We start from the raw sequence: 20,828 nt of genomic DNA on the forward strand, positions 1-20,828 counted from the left end.
CTTTTTTTTTTTAATGGAAAGAGGCGGGGCAGTTGTAAAAGTGTTTGATATCTGGACTTGTTGGACTTAACCAGCATTTACAGAAGGGATTTAATGCTATTTAAGAAAGGAAGACTCATTAAATCAACTGAAAGTTCTTAACACATGGAAATGACTGATGTTACTTATTTTGCAACATTTCTTTGTAAATATCATTTACAAACAATTTTTTGAGATTCACCTCCCTTCCTGCATTAATGCTCAGGTCAGGTAATTTTACTTTTGGGTAAATTAAAATCAAAACTCAAACTTAACCAGTTTTGTTTCTTGAATTGACTTAGTTCTAACCCACCCATTTCATCTTAAGAATGGACATATGTGAAGTTTTGGTTTATCACATGAAGTAATTACGAGCATTCTTGAGTCTGGTTATGAAATAGGTAGGAAAGTATTAATCTTTGAACCTGGGAATAAGAAGAGCTGGGAAAGAAATGGGCTAATTGAAAATGCAGTTAACATCTCGAGAGAACTTTTACATTAGTGAGATGTGCTTGAATTTCAAAGCTTAACAGAAGTTTTTATTACTTTTTATTGAAAACTGCACTGAACGCTAAATGTCCACCTTTACAATAAACAGATACAGTAACGGTAACTCACACTAAAACAAAACATATTTCTGATAGCCATTATTTTTCTGTTTGGGACAGTTTTTAAGTTTTTTTTGTCACAAAAACAGGAATGTACCTATACAAAGGCTCAAAATAGGCCATCTTTTAAACAAAAAAGGCGATGATTCACAAAAGACTATGAATATAACATGTAACTAGTTGATACAAATCTAATAGGATTTGTTAAAATCAGTCACATCTAATAACACACCTGAAGTGTTCTTGTATAAAATAGCACGTGAAGAAAAGAAGACTTTATCAATGTCTAAAAAAGTGGGTTTGTTCATAGACAATCTGACAAGTTACCATAAAAAGTGTTTCCTGAGACATAAGGAAATGCAACATTATTCTTCTTGAACCCTTTCAGTTCAAGACTTTCCACTCAATAAAATAGCTGAGGATCTGAAACTGAGAAAATATATTTGAGTACAAACAGCTTGTGAAACTTAATACTTTTTTCTTTTTTTGCATCATCAGAGGGTTTTACTGAACTCACAACCAACTTGCCCGCTCAGTACGCAGTTCAGATGGGGGAGAATTCTCTGTACAGGAGCCTGTACTGTCTTCACTCCTGTGCTCGCGGTGTCTAACACAGGCAGACAGCGTTCTCCCCATTTTGTAGTAATTTAATCTTCCTATTAGCAAAAGAGGTAACCAGTCCGGTGGACTGAAGGGACTAGAGTCATAGGGTGGGGATTTCCTCTTTAATATTTTATTTTGATGTTTGGAACTCTTGATGCAACATTCTAGAGCAAGGTGTTCAGGACCTCCTGTGCCCAAGGGACTGATAAAGGAAAAAGATCTATATTTATTCTTTGTGATTTGATGCACAGATGAAAAACTTAACACACAATAACAGAAGTTGGTCGTTAATAAATCACGTCCTAGTCTCTTTCAGCGCTTCTGCAAGCAGACGACATCTTCAGTTTTCCCACGTCTCGGCTTCTAGCTCTTTTGTAGCTGTAACACTGCAACGTCAATGATGCATATATGTCCAGAATCAGTTAAAAAGACTGTCAAATTCCTTTTCTCTTAGTTCATTTTTCACTGTCTCTTGGTCCCAGGTGTATCTGAATGATTACCTTTCATCACTCGCTGCTATTGCTCGTTGGGGTGCTCTCGATTGTCCCCGTGTTTTGTGGGCTGGTTGGGAGAGGGAGCTTGGGAGGGATGTGCCACTGTGGGGAGGTTGTGGGTCACCGGGATGCCTCCAGGGATGATCCCTTCCATGGCAGCAGGAAGTCCTCCCGGAGCCACGCCCACGATGCCTGGCGGGTATCTGAGGAGCACACGAGAGAGAGGGCTGGTTAAGTTCAGGGTCCGGAAGTTGCCGACCTCTTGGCTCTGCCTTTTTTATGGAATCCTACCAGCATGGGCTTCCCTTGTGGCTCAGCTGGTAGAGAATCTGCCTGTAGTGTGGGAGACCTGGGTTCGATCTCTGAGTTGGGAAGATCCCCCGGACAAGGGAAAGGCCACTCACTCCAGTGTTCTGGCCTGGGTCGCAGAGTCAGACATGACTGAGCGATTTCCACTTCACTAACAGCATGAAGTGCGCTTCCTAAGCGTGACTTCCTACCCTGGTTATGTGTTCCTGTAACAGACACGGAAGGGCAGCAGGGGAGATGGTGAGCTGGCGATGGGCTGGAGGCCTGCCCCCTGAAGATACCTGCAGGGCGGCTGGACATGGGTTCCTCTTACACTGTGGGCACAGGGATGGCTCTGTGTGTGTTCGCAGTGCACAAACGTGACTCGGTACATTCACAGTTTTTGAGGACAGAACATACTTATGAGGCAGGGGCTTTAGAATTCATCTGAGGTACCCAGCCCTTCACAGCTGCGGTAAAGCAGGGAGTGTTTCCCTCTGGAAGCTATGCTACCCCTCACCCTGTAGCCTGTGACAGTGACTCTGGTCAGGGACCACCCAAAGGGACTCTGGACGGACAGGATCCCTGTGAGCTGCAAGCCCCTCCGGCACAAGCAGTTTTCCTAAAGGCCAAGGAGCCTTGCTGTGTCTAGAGGAATAATTAGGATGTGACTCTTAAAGGGTACAGGGGAATCCAATCTGGGACTGGGCTCAAGTGTGGCTTGAAAATGCTTATGAGGAGGAATCACAAGCGGAACTTTAATAGAACCTGTGAAATGTAAATAAAGCCATGGGACCTGGGAAGAAATAGCTCCGCTTGCCCAGAGCAGGAGCTTTCATGTACAGGTCCTGTTACACGCACTAAATATTTAATCACATCCTGGCACAGTGGTTCAAAGTCTGTATCCTTTAAAATAGAAATTTAAATTCTTGGCTCTGCCCCAAAACTTTAAAATTTGTTTCACCGAAACCAGGGATGAGGGGACGGGCCTGGATTTCCCGCCAGTGCTCCCGTTGGCTTTATGCCCCGGACCCACCCCTGGGGAGCGGGGCCCTGGCCGTTCCTCTCCTCACCTGTATGTGGCACCATTGAGCTCTGGATGAATTGCTTGCTGATCTATTACTGACCAGGGAGCTGTTGTGACAAAGAATTCCTTGTTCACACAGTTTCTTAAGCTCTCTGGGATGCGACCTGGAATAAGACGATTGAAATTAATCAATGAAGTTAAACATTAGCTGTTCTGGGGGAACAACTACCATGCTAGTCTCTCTACCTTTGGACCATTTTAAAAGTCTTGGTTACAGTACTGTGTATGTTTTGGTATTTTGGCCACAAGGCATGTGGGAATCTTCGCTCTCGAGCAGGGATCAAACCCGCACGCCCTGCACTGGAAGGCAGAGAGTCCCAACCACTAAGCCTCCAGGGAAGTTTCCCCAAGTCTCTTACTCATTAATAGGAAGGGCTGGCTCATAATTTCCCAACATACAACCCATTCCAGGCCTGAGCCACATGGGTCCCTCAGCCTAACAAGGGCGGCTCCTCCTCCAGGTCTGCAAAACTTCACGTTGGCTAATACAAAAGGGGATTGGTTTCCTCTGAAAGCAGCATGGCCCAATTCACTCACATTTCTTCGACTTGACCCCTAAAAGCAATTCCTGCCCACGGCAAGGCCTGCTCACCTGTGATGGCCCGGCGGATCTCGGTGGCGGCCGCCTCCCGCATCTCCAGTGAGGCTTGCTCACTATACCAGGCTGTGTGGGGAGTACAGATGAGATTCGGTGCATCTTTCAAGGGACCCTGAGCAAAGCTGGGTGAATGTACAAAAACATAGGAAATGAGACGAGTGCACATCACTCCCTGTCCGACTGGTCAAACGGGAGCTCTTGGCCATGTGGGATGTTAGCTGACGCAGATAAAACAGATTCTGCAGTGTGTTCTAGGGGGTTGGGATTTTCAGAACCCACTCATACAACTGCTCTGTAATTACAATGTCAGGAGTACTCGGGAAGAGGAAACAGTTCTCCGGAGGATTGGCTGGCCTGCCTTTGACCGGGATGGTCGGGCTGTGGACACAGCCTGCTCTCCCCCACTGTTTTTCTGCCTGCCCCCTTTCTGGTGATCTTTGGGGGAACTTCTAGCTCTTTTACCCTTAGTGAGAATATAGCACAGCCCTTAGAAGAACAGAGTCCTTTAGCCTCTGGTTAAAGCCACCTCCCCAGGACCTGTTTGGGCAGCTGCCCCAAGTTCACAGCGAGGAGTTGGATGAGGACCTGGGGCCTAGAAGTCCCAGTGAGTCCTGAGCTCCAGCTGCAAACATCGCCACAGTCTCCCCAAACCAACCTGAAAGGCTCCGACTCGTGCACGTCGAGGGCCGCCCCTCGTATCCTGCCTTCTTTGAGGGCTTGGGCTAAGGCTTTCTCATCCACCAGTCCGCCGCGGGCTGCATTCACTAGGAAGGCGCCTTGCCTCATCTGGGGGGGTGGGGGGGGCGGGGTGGGAGAGAAGCTGGTGAGCAGATGCTGCCCCCTCGGGAGGTGCCGGTACCGAGGTTTCAGGAGGAAAGTGGGGCTGCAGTGGAGGTTGGTGGGTCCACCGACATTTCCCATTTCCCCTCTCATTTGGAGAGAAGTTCTCCAGTGTGTTTCCATTTACCTGCTTTATAGTGAAGTCATTGATGAGGTGGTGGTTATGTTCGTTAAGATTGCAGTGCAGGGAGACGCAGTCGCTCTGGTACAGTAAGTCCTGCAGGGTATAGACCCTCTGCACGCCCAGGGACCGCTCCGTCCCATCCTGCAAGTAGGGGTCATAAAATAGGACGCTGAATCCAAAGGCCTTGGCTCGAACGGCAACCGCCTGCCCCGTGCGACCTGTGCGGAAAGAGAGCGTCCCGGTGAGTGAGGCCGGCCCCTCCTGCTCCTTGTCACCAGGCTGGGGGGCCTTGCAGGGTGTGCCCCACCTCTGCTGCCTGCATTATTATTTCTGGGACCGGGAACTAGCTGGAGCCAAGCAGTGGTGGCTGCTGGAGGAACACCCAAGGTTTGGCAATGCCATGCCAGCACTTCTTCCTTCCTGGGTCACTTGGGCAGAAGCTGGGCCAGCTCCCTGGGTGAGCAATGCAATGCTTATCAAGTGTACTTACTATCAGATGTTGCTTCTTTTCAAAACAGTCATTGTTGGGCACATTTTCAAACATAACCAGAGAGAACAATCTAGTGGCCACGTGTCTGTCTCCTACGTCCCAACCACCAGCATTCTCTCCCCTTCGCATTTATCTTTCCCCTCCTGTTTGCTTACACAGCAGCTTTCTTAAGTTGAGCTTCATCTCGTCATTGCTCTCAGTGTTGAACCAGGACTGTTCTCTTATGTAATTACCACTAGGTTTGTTTGCTCATGAAGGGGGTAAACTGACTACTGCACTCTGGCCTGAGCACTCACTGCCACGGGGAACCGGTCTGGGGGGGGTTCTGAGTTTGTGTAGAGCATGGACCAGGCGCTCTGGCGAGTCAGTGACATCACCCGACAGGACGCAGAGGCTTCCCTGACCCCCACCGACCCCCAGGGATGGAGCGCTTTACTTTCCAGAGCAGTTTTCTGCTGGAACACAAAATGGTGTGAATGATGTTTGAAGGGGCTGGTTCGGGGACAGCACAGAATAAATCTTGGTGGGAAGCCCACCAGAGGGCAGGGGCAGACCGGCTCCCCCTCCAGCAGAACCGTCATCTCAACAGGCAGCACTGGTAACAGCGGCTGTGCTTTGGAGGAGGAGGTTTCATAAGGCCCTTCAGGAGGGACAGCTGCAGGGGTCACCAGGATACTCATGTCAGCCGTGCCCAGGGTCACCACTAACACACAGTGAAGCAAGAACTACAGCCACACACAGCAGAGAAGCTGGCATGAGAGATGGGCCGGGAACAAGGGCGACCCAAAGACCCTCCTCTAATGAGCCTGAGATGTGGGACACGCCCCCACCACGCGGGTGCTGGGAGCTCACAACCAATACCGGAACACCCCAACTCTGCTTTGTGGGTCCTCAGGCCCCCCGCCCCATGTCCTGACGCGCTAAGGGGAGATGGGGTCTGGGTAGCAGCTCCAGGGCCTGAGGGTCACGGCCAGTTTCAACGTTACGTCTCACGGCTCTGCGGCTCTCAAATTCACAGACCCTCACCTTTCCACCATGGGGTTTTCCTGACTAAACTGTACAATACCCGATGCTGAATTCTCTTACTGACTTGGTCAAAACCCAGTCTCAGGAGAGCCCAGCTGCCTTGGCCTTAGTGTGTGTGTGCACACTGCCACCGATGGCAGAGTCTCCCTTCATATTTTCATGCTTGTTCGCAACTTGCAGGTCAAACCCAGTCTCAGAAAGGAGATCCCAACTGTCTTGGCACGCGTGTGTGTGTGTGTACACATGCTGTCACCGATGGCAGGCTTTCCCTTCAGACTTTCATGCTCGTTCCCAACCTGGAGGCTGGCCTTGAGCACCGTCCTCAGGCCAGCCCGGGCTGGGGTTGAGCTCGGGCCGGCCCGTCCAGGGCCCCACGTGGTGGCATGAACTGGGTTTGGCGGCACCCGCTCCACACTCGGGGGCCTGCTGCTGCAGCCGGGCAGAGTCTTAGGCAAGTGGGTGCTTCCAGCCTGGGATGGCGGGCAGCAGGGGGCGAGGCTGCCCACGACCGAGCCCCCTCCTGTCTCGGGTCCGCCTGCAGTTCTGGGAAGCTACAGACAGACCAGCAGAGGCAGCAGGGAGAAACTGTGTGTGTATGGGGCACCGTGACCGGGGTGGGGCTGGGGGGCTTGGTGTACAGCCCAGAGCAGGCGGGCTGGCATCACAGGACTAGCTTTCAGAAGGTGGATGGGGAAGGATACAGCGCAAGAAACGACCCCTCTAAGAACCTGCTGTGATGCCTGGAGGCAGAAGCCATGGAAACGAGTGTTCCTCCACGTGGCTGGGCCACTCGCATGGGCAAGAGTGCACGATGGTGTAAGAGCCAGCTCCAAGGCCCACCTCCTGGAGCAGCAGGAAGCCCTGCAGCACCAGCAGAGGGCGCTACGGCTCGGCACCAGCATTTCTTAGTCCTTTCCTACCTTCCACTGGAAGAAACGAAGCTGGACTCTTGTAACAAGTTTACCTGCAAGAGTGTGATCACCCCTGACACGTGGGCTCTTAAGACTCAAGAAAGATGCGCAGGAAACATGTGCGTGCCTGGAAGACGCTCCCTCTACCTGTTGAAGCTGGCACCATGGCCATCTCAGGGGTCCTGTTATTCAGAGACAGAGCTCCAAGCTCAGGGCTGAGGGACAGCTTGGGGGAACCTTCTGGAAGCCAAGCCCTGCTGTCAGGACCGACCCCATGGGCTTCTCCTGTCTTCTTTGAGTTCTAAGGGGCAGCCACTGTGTATCACTCATCCCTAATGTACAGATGGGGAGACTGAGGCAGAGAGAGTTGGAAGGTCCTTGAGGTAGAGTTCTTGACCTTTCCTCAAGGTCACACACAGAACTGGAAGGAGCAGGATTGACATGCAGCAGCAAGCAAGAGCCCTCCTCCTGTTTGACTCGGGTCCCTGTGTTGCCTATAGCCTGGCAGTCCGGCTTCTCTCCACCCAGTGTGTGCCACCCCCAGCTCCCCACTGGGCTAACCCGCCCCAGGCCCCCCCAGAGCGGCCAGTGGGCGCTGGGTCTTGTGTTTCCCCTGGTGAGTTTTCCAAGCTGATGATCTGACCGTCTGGCTCGAAATCCTTCAGAGACTCCTTGCACCCACCCCTGCCTGGCACCTCTGGGTGCTCAGCCCAGCCTGCTGCCCAGGTTTCCACCCGGGCACCAGTTGTCAAGCGGGCACCTGCCCTTCACCCTCTGCCCCTGGGGGCGGTCAGGGAGCACGGCCCCTCCCTAGGGACGCCCTCCTGCAGCCTCCTCCTTTCCTCACACCCATCAGGCGGGGTCTTCCAGAAGCAGCCCCCATCTTCCCTGGGGTTCAGCTCCCTAGCCAGCATTGACCTCTGACCTCCCAAGCCACGCAGCCACGGCCCTCTTCGGGCCTAAGAGGTCCTCCTACAGCTACGGTGAAGCCTGAGTTCCAGGGCTGGGCCTCCGCCTCCCCGAGGGTCCCTGCGGCAGCCCCTCCCCGGGCGGTGGGCGGGGCGCACTTACCGAAGCCAATGAGGCCCAGCGTCTCCCCGCGGATGCGTGCGGCCCCCGAGGCGACCTCCCGGATCTGCTCGACGCTCTGCACCCGCGTGCCTTCCCGCAGCGCCTGGTACAGCCAGGTGTTCCTCCTGTACAGGTTAAGGATGTGGCAGATGGTCGAGTCCGCTGTCTCCTCCACAGCCGCAGATGGGATGTTGCACACGGCGATCCCTGGGAGAGGCAGAAGGCCAGGCGCGGGCATCAGAGCCCCGTGTTCCGTGGGGAAGCGCCAGGGCTTCCGGGCCACCCAGGGTGGCAGCGTTGGCCGGTACAAGCCACTCTGCGCGTGTCATCGCCGCGGGTCAGGGTCTCTGTGGCCTGGGGGCCTCCAGCCCCACGGCCATCCCAGGAGGATTGCTCTCCAGGGCTTGGCTCCCCGCCCCTCAGCCCCTCACTGACCCCACGTGCCCCCAGCCCCGTGCTTCTAGACCCACGTCTCTGCAGAGTGAGGAGCGAGCAGCTCTGACCAGCACCCGCGTCCAGTGGCAGGAAGGCGGCGAGCAGGGCCCACTCCTGGCAGGCCGCGGGGCCTGGAGACCCAGAGGTTCCTTGCCATACACGAACTCCTGGATCCTCCTCTCAAGGTGTGGTTGGGGGTCATGGAGGCTGGCCTTTTGTTGAAAATTGTATTCTAAAAGTCTAAAGTCATGAACGTGTTGTTACTGGTTTTTTTTTTTTTAAAGGCAAGACAGAATTAGAAACAAACACCTTCAAGGCCCATGGGCTGGGACAGGATGCATCTGTAGTCCAGTCTCACCTTTGTCCCGCAGACCCCAAACCCTCTCCCGCTTGGGCTGGAAAGATCGAGGGACAGGTGCCCACCCGGCTTTTTCAAAGCATTGCAGGGCTGAGAGCAGCTGCGGAAGAACTAGCCCTCGGGGGTCTGCGTGAGGAGCAGAGACGAAGGCCAGAGTCTGCCAGCACCGGGAGGCCTCCGGGGAGACCTGCCCCAGGTCTCCCGTGGGAAGGGCCTGGGCACTGACCCTCCTCACTGGTGGGAGGAGGAGAGTATTTGTCACACGAGGGAGGGACAGCTCCTCCAGCTGCCCAGCGTGGCAGCCCGGCTGCAAAGGTCCGCCCTGAACCCCAGGCGCAGGAACCCGGGAAACACACCAGGGCTGCAGCGTCGGGCCCCTGCCGCTGTCCTGCAGAGACAGGACACGGGACCCACTCCATGGAGCACCTCCTTCTATGTCATCACCCCAAGAGGGCCTCCCTGAGCTCTGGGGTCTCGGAGACCCCCCAGGAGGAGCTGCTTTTGCTCTCTGCTCTCATCTGCTGACCTGGGCCAGACTGGACACCACATCAGCAAGCTTGCCAGAAAGGCTCAGAGGGACAGTGCTCGGTCTGGTCACGGGCTCTTGCTACCCACTGCCCGCCTCATCCTGCTCCTTCCTGGACCTTGGGGTGACACGCCCTCTACCTGCCCAGGCCCTAGGGCGTGCTGGAGGGGAGCTGCCCTCCTGGGAACACAGGCCAGGAACCCGGGGCATCGTCTGGAGGGGCAGACCTGGGACACCTGCTCTTCCATCCTCATTACAGGTCAGCTGACCGAACAAGCGGCGAAGGCAACGTGGAGACAAAGGATGGCTGGATGGAGGCCCAGGCTCCTTCCACAGATTCCACATTTGAAAACGCCCCTTTTCCGACAGCCCAGCAGATGACCCTGAAGCCGCGCTCTTATATCAGAGCGGGGATCAGTGAAAAGGCCTCCGCGGACACGCAGTTTACATCCTCCAACCCGACATCGCAGGCCCCGAGCTGGCCTCCGCGGTTAGGGGTAGGGGTAAGGGCCACGGGGCCCCACTCGGGCACAGCCCCTGCGACTGCATAGACGGCAGGCACCTCCCCCATCCAGCCCGGCCCCGCCCCAGAGCAACGGCCGGGTCCAGGCAAGGAAGCCCGATGGCACACACATGCGGGTGGCTGCGCCGCAAAGGGCCACACCGTGGAGACGGGAAGGGGGTGGGGCAGAGGGAAGGGTGCGGAGCCCTCGGGGAGCCGGGCCCCACTTTCTCAGTCGCTGCTTGAACTTGGGATCTCAGCTCCATCCAGAGCACAAAGAACGTTTGTTTTCAAACAAAAACATTCTTCTGGCGCCAGGGGAAAATGGAAAATTTTAGTTTACATTAGACATGCTTCTGGAGGCGCAAGTCTTCCCTAAGCTTCTCTGTGGAGACAAAGAGGGACTGAGAGTGACTTGGTGGACGTGGGAGCCCCCTCGGCCAGACCCCTGTCGTGAGCCTTCTCTTGGACGGGGTCAAGCGAGCCCTTGGGAAGGGGGTTGAGATGCTGGAGACTGGCCAGGGGGCACCCGGAAAAAAACCAAGATCGATCTTCTGAGCCACCTGCCACGAGGCACCCCACTCGGGATGGGCGAGGGGAAGAGCAGAACCCGTGGGGCAGGGACCACTTCCTGCTTTTTCCTCAGGGGTCACCTGGGCAGCAAGCCCGACCTGCTGGGGCCCGAACTCCCAGACCGCCTGCCAGATCGCACAGCAGGCCCGTGCCCTCATGAAGAATCAAACCAGACTCAGCACCACTCAGAACAGGCCCCACTGGGTCAGGTTTCCCCTGCTTCCTGCTCGTGCCCATAAAGCTCCTGCGGCTCAGGAGCTGGGTGCAGCCCGGATGCACGCAGGGGACCTCAGCGGGGAGCTGCAGCCCACCTGGTGCACCCAGGTGGAGAGGCGGCAGGTGGCTGTCAGTGGGCTGCGACCAGAACCATCAGGTCCCACGTGCGTAGGTGGTCACACGCAGGTGTGACGCTGAGCTGATGGAGCCGGGCACCGCGTGTACCCTCCTGCCTGTTGCTGGAGCAGGCAGGGGCTCAGAGGCCTGGGTTCCCGGCCACTGGGAGGTGCCCGCCTCAGCCTCATGGTTGCAGAGCACCAGGCGGATCACAACCTGCGTACTAGGTGCCGGGCTGGCATGCTTCAAGACAGCAAGGACGCTGACTTCAGAGGGACTTGTCCAGCAGGACCTCCCTGGCCCCTCCAAAGACAGCAGGGCAGCCTGGGGACCCCTGTGGTCAAAGCTTAGGCCCCTTGGTGGTGGTGATGACGGCAGTGGAGGTGATGGAATTCCAGCTGAGCCATTTCAAATCCTGAAAGATGAGGCTGTTCAGAGTGCTGCACTCAATATGCCAGCACATCTGGAGACCTCAGCAGTGGCCACAGGACCCAAAAAGGTCAGTTTTCATTCCAATCCCAAAGAAGGGCAATGCCAAAGAATGTTCAAATTGGGCCCTTGAATCTCTGCCAACACTCCAACACGCTTAGTGCCCACATCAGGTGCCAGGCCGCCATGCCAACGCCCTCTCTCGGGGAATGTGCAGCCAGGGGTCTGGAAAGCAGCCAGGAGCCCCGCCTTCAGGTGCCCATCTGCTGGGCGGGCGGGGGGACGCTCGGAAGTGGTCCCCCTGCACTGCCCTGACCTGGGAAGGTTCCCGTGTGGACAGCTGCCCTGGGGAGATGGCGCCACCCCAGGACGGGAGGAGACCCAGAAAAGGGCGCCCCCCACCCCAGGAACACCAAGCTATGCGCTCAGCAAGAGTAACCTCGGTTGATGGGTCCTGGCCGGCTGGCACAGGGCTGCGGCCGCTCACACAGTCCCCTCTGCAGTGGAGGGCTTGTGGCTTCGCCTGGCTCACATCCTTCCCAAATGAGACAGCCCAGCACAGCCCCCAGGCCCCTTGATGGGGCCTCTGCCCCCAGCAGGGAGGTGTGTCTGGCTGGCTAGGTTCCCTCTGAAACCAGCCACCACCCTCCTGCCCGGAGCCAGCAGGGCGCTGTCTCAGTTCCGGCCTCGTCTGCTCCACCGGGCACTTGGCAGGCACTGGCGGGCACTTACCGAGTTCCCCCGCAGCTTTGATGTCGACGTTGTCGTAGCCGCTGCCTATCCGCACGATCACCCTCAGGGCCTTGAACTTCTCCAGGTCCTCCCTGGTGAGCGTGATGGTGTGATACATCATGGCGCCAACCGCCTCGTTTAAAACCTGTGAAGGGGCGAGCAGAGCACGGCTGGACGCCCCCATCACCCTTGAATTCTGGCAGGAAGATGACCGGTGAGGATGCGGCCTAGGTGTCCACAGTGTCCCCCTAGGGGAGAGGGCCCTGGTGGGGCTCTGGGGGCCTGGTGGTGACTCTGGGTGATGCCAGGGAATGGGGGCAAGGGGCAGGCTCAGGGAGGAGGGGCAAGGCACTGGCCAGCAGAGACCAGGGTAGAATATCTAGGGGGCAACCCCAGCCGGGCGGACAGGATGGGGCGGGGCGCACCTTCTCGTGGATCTCCTGGGTGGACTGCGCGTCGCAGAAGGCCACGGTGGCCAAGTCCTTCAGGATGGGCATCTCCACCGTGCAGTCTCTGCCGTCAAGCAGCGCCACCAGGGGGCGGGGGTGCAGGGGGCCGTTCATGATCTGGGGGCGGATACCTGGGAGGAGGGAGGGGACAGGGTGTGTGTGCCAAGTGGCCGGGGCTCCCCTAGCTGTGGTGGGGGGCACCCACGGAGGTGTCCCCACTCCAGCATCCACGTGCCTCCCTCCTGGGAGGATTCTGGGACCAGCCCAGGAGACAGAGAAGAAACATCTGTGCAGCTCATTTTGGCAGAGGAGCTAAGATGCCCCTCCACGGGGCCACGTGCGGCCAGCCCTATCACCATGTGAAATCAGGTCAAGCCCACATCAGCTGCTGCCACCAGGGACACAGCCTCAGGGCTACCCGGCTGCCCCTAAACCTCCAAGACCCAGAGACCTTCAGGACATCCGAGGGGGTCTAGGCCACGGCTCCTGGAGGTAGAGCAGACTTCACTTGGCCCCTCTGCCGTGCCTTGTTGTCCCTGCCAGGCCCCACTGCCCTTCTAAACATGCGTGGCATGTGCTGAAGTGAAACAAGAGGGACACGTTAGTCAGCATCCTGTGGGATGAAGCTGAAGGTCCAATTCTTTGGTCACCTGATGCGAAGAGCCAACTCATTAGAAAAGACCCTGATGCTGGGAAAGACTGAAGGCAGGAGGAGAAGGGAGCGACAGAGGACAGGATGGTTAGATAGCATCACCAACTCAATGGACATGGACCTGAACAAAATGGGAGACAGTGGAGCACAGAGGAGCCTGGCGTGCTGCGGTCCATGGGGTCACAAAGACTTGGACTCGACTGAGCGACTCAACACCATCCTGTAAGAGCTTCCTGGAGGAAACCCGTGGGAGACATGCACCCTCTCACTGGGCTTGGGGAGAAGCGGTCAGGTGAGGTGGTGGAGAAGGGTTACGTGTATATGACAGTGTGAGTGTGTGTGTGTGTGTGTGTGTAGGCCAGTCTGAGGTGGTGGACAAGAAGTGTGTGTGGTGGGGGCACAGGAGGCCTGCTGGGGATTTGACAAAAGGAATCTTCTCAAAGGACCACAGTGCAAGTCAGCTACATAGACCAGCCAGAGCTGTTTTCATGTCCTGATGCTTCCAATGGAGACCAAGGATGCTGGACCCCACAGCTGGCGAGGGGGCGGGCCTGCCCGCACGCTGCCTAAGTCCACATTCTCCAGTGGCACCGTGCCTCCAACCCAAATGACGGAGGACTGCTCTGCCCTCTGCTGTGGGGACCCATCGTCGGGCCCACACATCAGCCCAGGGCAACTCATCCTCTATGACCAAACCATTCCCTTCACATTCACACTGCAAGGGCTTGGATTTTTGGCCCCCATGTTCAATCACCTTCCTGGGCTTCCCTGATAGCTCAGTTGGTAAAGAATCTGCCTGCAATGCAGGAGACCCTGGTTTGATTCCTGGGTCGGGAAGATCCTCTGGAGAAGGGAGAGGCTACCCACTCCAGCATTCTCAGGCTTCCCTGCTGGCTCAGCTGGTGAAGGATCTGCTCGCAATGCGGGAGACCTGGGTTCAACCCCTGGGGTGGGAAGATCCCCTGGAGAAGGGAAAGGCTGCCCACTCCTGTGTTCTGGCCTGGAGAATTCCATCACAGAGAGTTGGACATGACTGAGCACCTTTCACTATGTTAAATCACCACGAGGAACTGCAGCACCCGGTGGCCAGGACAGGGCCACTCCTGTTTTCTTACCAAATCACAAGCGTGTGTGTATATGTGTGAGTGCTGGGGTGTGTGTGTGTGTGTGGGTGTGTGTGTGGTGGCCTGCCGGGGACCTGCGAATGACTCTTCTCAAAGGACCATAGTGCAATCAGCTGGCATCACAGGTCACAAGACAGCCTTCCACACATCTAAGGTTCTCAGATGTTCAGATAAACTCTGACCATGGTCACTGCACCAGGGCCAGGCCGAGCACAAAATCTCTGTATCCTCTTCAGCACTGGGCTCACTCAGGCTCCCGAAGGCCAAAGCAGGAGCTGCTGACGTGCTCACACGTGGGGCCTCAGTCTTCCAGCCCAGAACCACCAGAAAGGGCTCCCCTCGCGGTAGCCATGAGACGGCCATGGGTGAGTCCCCTCCTTTGTTGGCCACCAGGGCTCAGGACCCAGCCCCACAGCGCCTGCACGACCTGGACATGTCCCGGACAGCTCTCCCACGCCACAGCTGCAGCCTCGGGGGACAACTGTCTCTTTGAACTCGAGCAGAGAAAAGCCTTTTGTTCTGGCCTGGGAAGAACCAGCCGGGGTGGCTGGGGGCAGCAGGCTACCTCTGGGCAGCACTGGGCTGGGGCTCACAAGTGATCAAGGTCCCTCCCAGCCCTCAAGTGGCAGCCAGACCCCTACTGCCTCCTCGGGACCCGGATCCCCCAAGGGGGGCAGCCAAGGGAAGCTGAGTTCCCAAGTGGGGACAGGGTCCCCAGCCCACATCCCACAGCACTGAGGCCAGCTGCTTTTTGGGGGGGCTGGTGCGCACCCCACGAGCATCCTGCTTTGCCCCAACGGAAAGGTCCATGAGAGCCAAGGTGCTGTGTGCAGATGGGGAGAACATACCCCAAAGACCAAGAGTGATAACTGCAGACAGGACCCCTGGACACCCCGCAGAGGGAGAAGTGGGGAGCAGGGATGTCACCTGGCGCCCCACACCCTCCCCTCACCCTTGAGACGGCACCACTGTCCTGTTAGCAGACGAGGAAGCACAAGGTGGAAAGCACTTCACTGGAGGAGACAGTTGAAGGGGCGGGGGGCAGCCGGTGCCAACTTGGGGTCCACACCCACCCTGAGAGGTAAGATGGCGAGACAAGCAAGCCTGAAAGGACCCATTCTCTTCCTCCAGCTTCACCTTGCCCCCAACACCTCCTACGAAGCCCAAAGCTGGGCCCCTGGAGGACCTCTTGGGTAAACGTGCTCACTTGGCCCAGGCTGACACTCCCACTGGGTGAAGAACACCCCAACTTCACTCCAGGGTGGGGGGTGCTGTCAGGAGGGTTAACCAGACAACATTTGTAAAGTTCATGATCACAACTAGAGATCCAAGCGGTTAATTAAAAAGGCGTCACACAGGAAAACAGTGGGCACCAGGCAGGCATCTGGAGAGGCTGAGGGGCCAGTGCTGCAACGTGTCCATCCACAGCATCAGTGCATGCATTCCGTTACCTGGGAAACAAACTCCGGGTTGCCTAGCGATTGCCTCCCTCCCTGACTTGGGTCGTCTTTCTCTTTGGTGAAACCCACCCTTTGCCCTTGTTCAGGCTGGGCATGCAGAACGCACAAGACCCATGGGCTTCCTGAAGCCTGAGGCTTGGATATCGGCTTCAAGCTCTCTATGGTAAGGCAGGAGTCAGAGACGCAAGGGGGACCACGAGGCTCAGGTGCAAAGGCTGGGGAAGGATGCTGAGGGGGGATGGCTGGCTGGCAGGTGGGCGTGGGCGAGATTCACAGGTGTTCTGGATGAAGTGCAGGGACCACAGTGTAGAGCCAGGCTTTAAGGGGGCCACATGAGGCCCCAGCACTGAGGACAAGACGGATTAGCCAGGTCACTGTCAAGGTCGGATTCTACAAAGGGGCCATGCTGGATAGACAATGCTCCCTCAGTTCCAGATGGGACTCATCAAGCCACATGCCTCAGAATCCAGTTAATTTCAAGCCACTGTGCCCAGAACCCAATGTCCCTACAGTCTTGCTGGAGGAACCCAGGAAATGCCAGGAAGATGAAGTAGCAATTAGACTTTACATCTCACCTCACATTAACTGAGACATTCTCTAGTGCTTCTGGCATTGAAACACTTTTAACTGTGAGATTAAAAGACGCTTACTCCTTGGAAGAAAAGTTATGACCAACCTAGACAGCACATTAAAAAGCAGAGATGTTACTTTGGCAACAAATGTCCGTATAGTCAAGGCCATGGTTCTTTTCAGTAGTCATGTATGGATGTGAGAGTTGGACTATAAAGAAAGCTGAGCGCCGAAGAATTGATGCTTCTGAACTGTGTTGTTGGAGAAGACCCTTGAGAGTCCCTTGGACTGCAAGGAAATCCAACCAGTTTGTCCTAAAGGAGATCAGTCCTGAATATTCATTGGAAGGACTGATGCTAAAGCTGAAACTCAGGACCAAGGACCCAGCAGAGGCCAAGAAAGCACCTGATGATGAGGATCAGAGGGTCCTGGTGGCCCTCAAGTCAGACTGACCATTGCCCTTCTCCAGTCTCCCTTCCCATTGATGAACTCACTCCACCCATTTCAGAATAATTCCAACTGCACCTGGATACACCTCGGAAAGTGTATCAGTGTCCAGCATTAAGTCTGTAGGGCAGAGAAAGCTCAGCCAACTCCCCTAGTGTCAATTACTTGCTGGTTTCAGGCTCGCTTCCTCACAAGCAGGGACACAGCGCCCCAGCTCGAGGCTACCTCTGATGTCTGCCCCTGGGCCTGGTGTTGCTTCAGGCTGCAACTGCACACAAATAATTGTGCAATTAGACACATTTAGTGGAAAACAAACACCACAACAGGCTGAGTTGCCGGAGGTTTGTTAAAAGGGGGTGCCCCAGGGAGATATGGGTAAATTTCAGGCCCCCAGCCTTGATGCCACCTTATCTGGATAACAGCACCAGCTCCTTCCCCCAGGCGACAGGCTGATGGGGCTGCAGTTGAAGAAACGGGAAGACGTGCTCATGCCATGTAGAGCGGCCCTGTGGTGTATTTCCTGGCCTTTCTGGACACCAAGTGAGTTCAGTGGACATCCTACAGAACCATGCATCAGTTTCTAAAGGTTGGGTTCTGTCACTTGCAATTCAAGAACCAAACTGTCTGAGACGTGATTCTGCAGCTTTTGGATTTTAGTCGTTGTGCAATTTTACCCTAAAGATAGTGGCTGTAATAATCATGTTTGACCCCGCAGGCAGAGAGGCCCCTTTTAACAACGGACCAGATTTTAGGAAGTGTCCCCACACCGCAGCAACCTCAGAGTCCCCAAAGCCAGGCTGGCCAGGATAATGGATGACAGTCACGTGTGTAGACGGCCACACCTGTGCGGGGTCACCTCTCTGCTCACAGACGGGGCTGGACAGGTACAGCGAGGCTGCCGTTTGAGGCCTCACAGGACGCACAGGTGGGGCTGGGACCCCTGAGGGAAGAGGACCTGCCATGCATCCCAAGTCCATACTAAGGTCCTCCCTGCTGCCCAGGATTCTCTGCGCGGTATCACTGGTCTTGGCAGCTGACACCCTGGGCAAGCACCCGGAAAGGCCAGCAGACGGAGACCTGTGTGGGGCCGCAGAAAGACCCAAGGCAAAACGCACTGCTCTGCCCAGCTCAGCAAGAGGGTGGGGAGACGATCAACCAGCTGGTCATTAGCTCCCAGGACCTGCACGGGGGCCCAGGAGGTAGAAGGTGGCTCCCATCCTCACGTGCAGGTGGCCCTGGGGAGAACAGGGAGACGCAGCCATGCAGAGCTCAGAGTGGGCGGAGAGGGACACGTCAGGCCCGCACCTGTAGCCCTCTAGCCCGGGTCACTTCGCAAGGATCTGATCGCATCTCCCCTCCCTCCCTTAAATGCAGCTGCTCCCCAATTAAAAGGCCATTTCCTGCAACCCAGCATGGCCCCACCCTTCTTGGCTGGGCTCGTCAGTTCCGATCCCCAGAAGGTCAGACCCAGAATCAGACCCCATGTCTGACGAACAGCATGTTTCACAGGCTGGTGTTTCCATGACCCAGAGCTGCAGCTCGTGACTCGTGGGGCCAAGGAGGAACCAGATGCTGACCCTGGGACAGAAACGAGCCCTTATCCGAGACTCTGCTTTCAACTCGCAAACGTGGCTGTGTTGAAGGGTCTACTTGTCCACCCGCGGCCTAGGGCAGCAGACTCCTGCCTGCGGAAGGAGGCTGTGGAGCCTCGTGGGGGGCGGGCTTCCCTTGCTTTGTAAACATGTTTATCCATGTTACGAAAACTATTCTACACTGTTAACAGCAAACGTTCTGCAGTTGGCTGGAGCTTACTCAGAAAGCAGTTCTGGAAAGCGAGCGAAGGCAGTGACTGTCCCCAACACCCCAAGAAAGTGCCTGACCTGCAGGAGCGCCCCTCGCCTTTCATGGCAGGGACCACGGCAGGAGGAGAAGGTGAGGGGTGGTTCAGAGAGCGGCTGCAAGGCAGGGATTTGCAGAACGATGTGTGTCGCTAAGTGTGGCGCTATTTTAAGGTTAAAAAAGAGTGCAGTTACTTTTGGAAACCTCATCTTTGTTCCCACACTGCTATCTGCCTTTTCATTTGGCAAAAGTGCTTTTCTCTGCGGTGTTCCTGGGCAGCTCTCCCAGGCCCAGGAAGCCGCGTCCGCTTTCTCCGGGCCAGTCTGGGATGCAGCCAGGCTGCAGTTTGATTTTGAAAACTTGGTCAAGCGCAGACGTGCTCTCCCGGCATGCCGGAGAACCCAATTTTTCTTTGGCGGCCTCGCTTTTCACACCTAGTTTTGCATCGCAACACTACCCACTCCAGCACTCAGCCTCCATCCTGCACCCTACCTGGCCCGAGTGGCAGTGAGCCCTTTCTCACTGGTCTGGGATCCTGAGCAGGAATGTCCCAGGATCCTGGGCAGGAATGTCCTAGGATGGAGGCGATGACCAAGGAACGGTGCACCTACAGGCTGAGGGCTGAGGGCAGTTACTGGAGTGGACACTGGTTCACAGGCTTCCAGCTGCCCTCGCCAAAGTGGACCTTCAGATCCAATCCATCCCCGCTCCTTCCCGATTTCTCACCTCCAAGCTCTGCCATGTGAGAGCCTGGCCTGGCTCTAGGGCCCCAGTGAAGATACAGGCATGGATACTTTCCTCAGGGAGCGCTACATGCACAGAGACTCTGGCTTATAGAAGAAATAGCTTTCCCCGAGATACTTCAAAATTCAGAGCAGGAGGGAATTCCCTGGCAGTCCAGTGGCTAGGACTCTGCAATTCCACTGACGGGAGAGCCCGGGGTTCAACCCCAGGTTGGGGAACGAAGATCCCACGAGCCATGCGGCACAGCCAAAAAATAAAATAAGAATGAAAACAAAGTCAGAAACACGAAATCAGTTTCTATCTGGGCCTAGATGGGGAAGTCCACTCGTCTAATACAGGCCAAGCAAGATGGGAACATCTTGCAGTTCGACGCAGGCTGGAGCTGAATGGCCGTGTGCTCAGGGCTGGAGGGGACAGCAGACCTGGACGACAAATGCAGATACACAACCCCTGCGCTCACGGCAGGCATGACTAATCAATCCCAGTGGTCTTGGTCTCAGACTCCCTGCTGACCCTGTGGGGTGCCCCGCAAGGCTAGCTGACATCTGCCGGCCATGCTAAGTGGACCCAGTCTCCCTCTTGGATTGGGTAAAGGAAAGTGAAGGTCAGTGTTCCACACGTAACACCACCACTGTGAGCGTGAAAGAAGCAGGGAGATGTAGGGAGGCCCCAAGGGAAGGACGCAAAGGCCCCCCAGCCAGGCGCAGCCCTCTGCAGTCACTCTGGGACGGGCCTCTGTTCTGCTAAGGGGTGGGTGGTGGCTTCTGGAGAGGAAGAGGAGAGACCCCCCGCCTAGAGTGGGGCTGGGCTCTGCGGCAGGTGCCTGGTTTGCACCCAACTCCTCGCAGCAGGACCTCAGCTGTGCCTGGTACTGCTCTCGGTGGCCTCTGACACCCGCTCTGTCCAAGGGTAACTCTGTTGCCCCCCTCCACCAACCCCAAGACGGGGAATCACTTCCCCACTCCTGGGAAATGGGCTGGGCTTGAACTTCAGCCTGAACCCCCTAGAGTGACAGAGGGGCTGCTGTACCACTTCCTAGGCTGGGCCCCCGGGGTGGGCACCATGCCTTCCAAACTCACAGTGAAACTGAGACCAGCTGTGAGCTGGGACACACTGGGAGGCAGGACCACAGCCAGGGTCCAGCCATCTAGGCCGAGGAGGGGAGGGCCGCCACAAGCCGTCCAGTCCCAGCAGAGCCCCGCTGCCTGCAAGCCAGAAGTTCTGGGGCCATCGGCTGCCCAGCAACAGCAGACTGATGTGTTCAGCAAGGCCAGGCCAAGGCGGAGAGCGCCCACGTGTCCTCTGACTAGCAGGGACCCATCGCCAGTGCGGCAGGAACCCCCAGAGGCCGGTCCTCAGGCCTCCTCAGGACAGATCGAGGCAAAAGATCCCATGGACTTCCCCAGGTGAGGCGCCCCAGGCAGGGATCAAGCTGGGGGTGGTTCAGTGATGGGACTGGTTCACCAACACGGGCATCCCTGTCAGGAAGCAGCTCCC

At 56.2% G+C, this 20,828-nt stretch overlaps 1 protein-coding gene across 6 annotated transcripts in view; it reads right to left on the minus strand.

The window, feature by feature from the left end:
* Positions 1-535: 535 nt before the first annotated feature.
* Positions 536-20,828, minus strand: part of CTBP2 (C-terminal binding protein 2) — a 167,599-nt gene continuing 147,306 nt past the window's right edge. For all 6 annotated transcript variants that reach the window (XM_040254495.1, XM_040254500.1, XM_040254497.1 and 3 more), the window contains 8 exons: positions 12,472-12,626; positions 12,047-12,191; positions 8,159-8,365; positions 4,664-4,878; positions 4,352-4,482; positions 3,691-3,818; positions 3,085-3,202; positions 536-1,926 (listed from right to left, as the gene is read on the minus strand). In XM_040254495.1, the coding sequence (XP_040110429.1) occupies positions 1,746-1,926; positions 3,085-3,202; positions 3,691-3,818; positions 4,352-4,482; positions 4,664-4,878; positions 8,159-8,365; positions 12,047-12,191; positions 12,472-12,626 (1,280 nt within the window). In that variant the 3' untranslated portion in view covers positions 536-1,745. The remainder of the gene's footprint in view (positions 1,927-3,084; positions 3,203-3,690; positions 3,819-4,351; positions 4,483-4,663; positions 4,879-8,158; positions 8,366-12,046; positions 12,192-12,471; positions 12,627-20,828) is intronic.

Source organism: Oryx dammah, unplaced genomic scaffold (genome assembly GCF_014754425.2).
Source record: "Oryx dammah isolate SB20612 unplaced genomic scaffold, SCBI_Odam_1.1 HiC_scaffold_14, whole genome shotgun sequence".
Lineage (NCBI taxonomy): Eukaryota > Metazoa > Chordata > Mammalia > Artiodactyla > Bovidae > Oryx > Oryx dammah.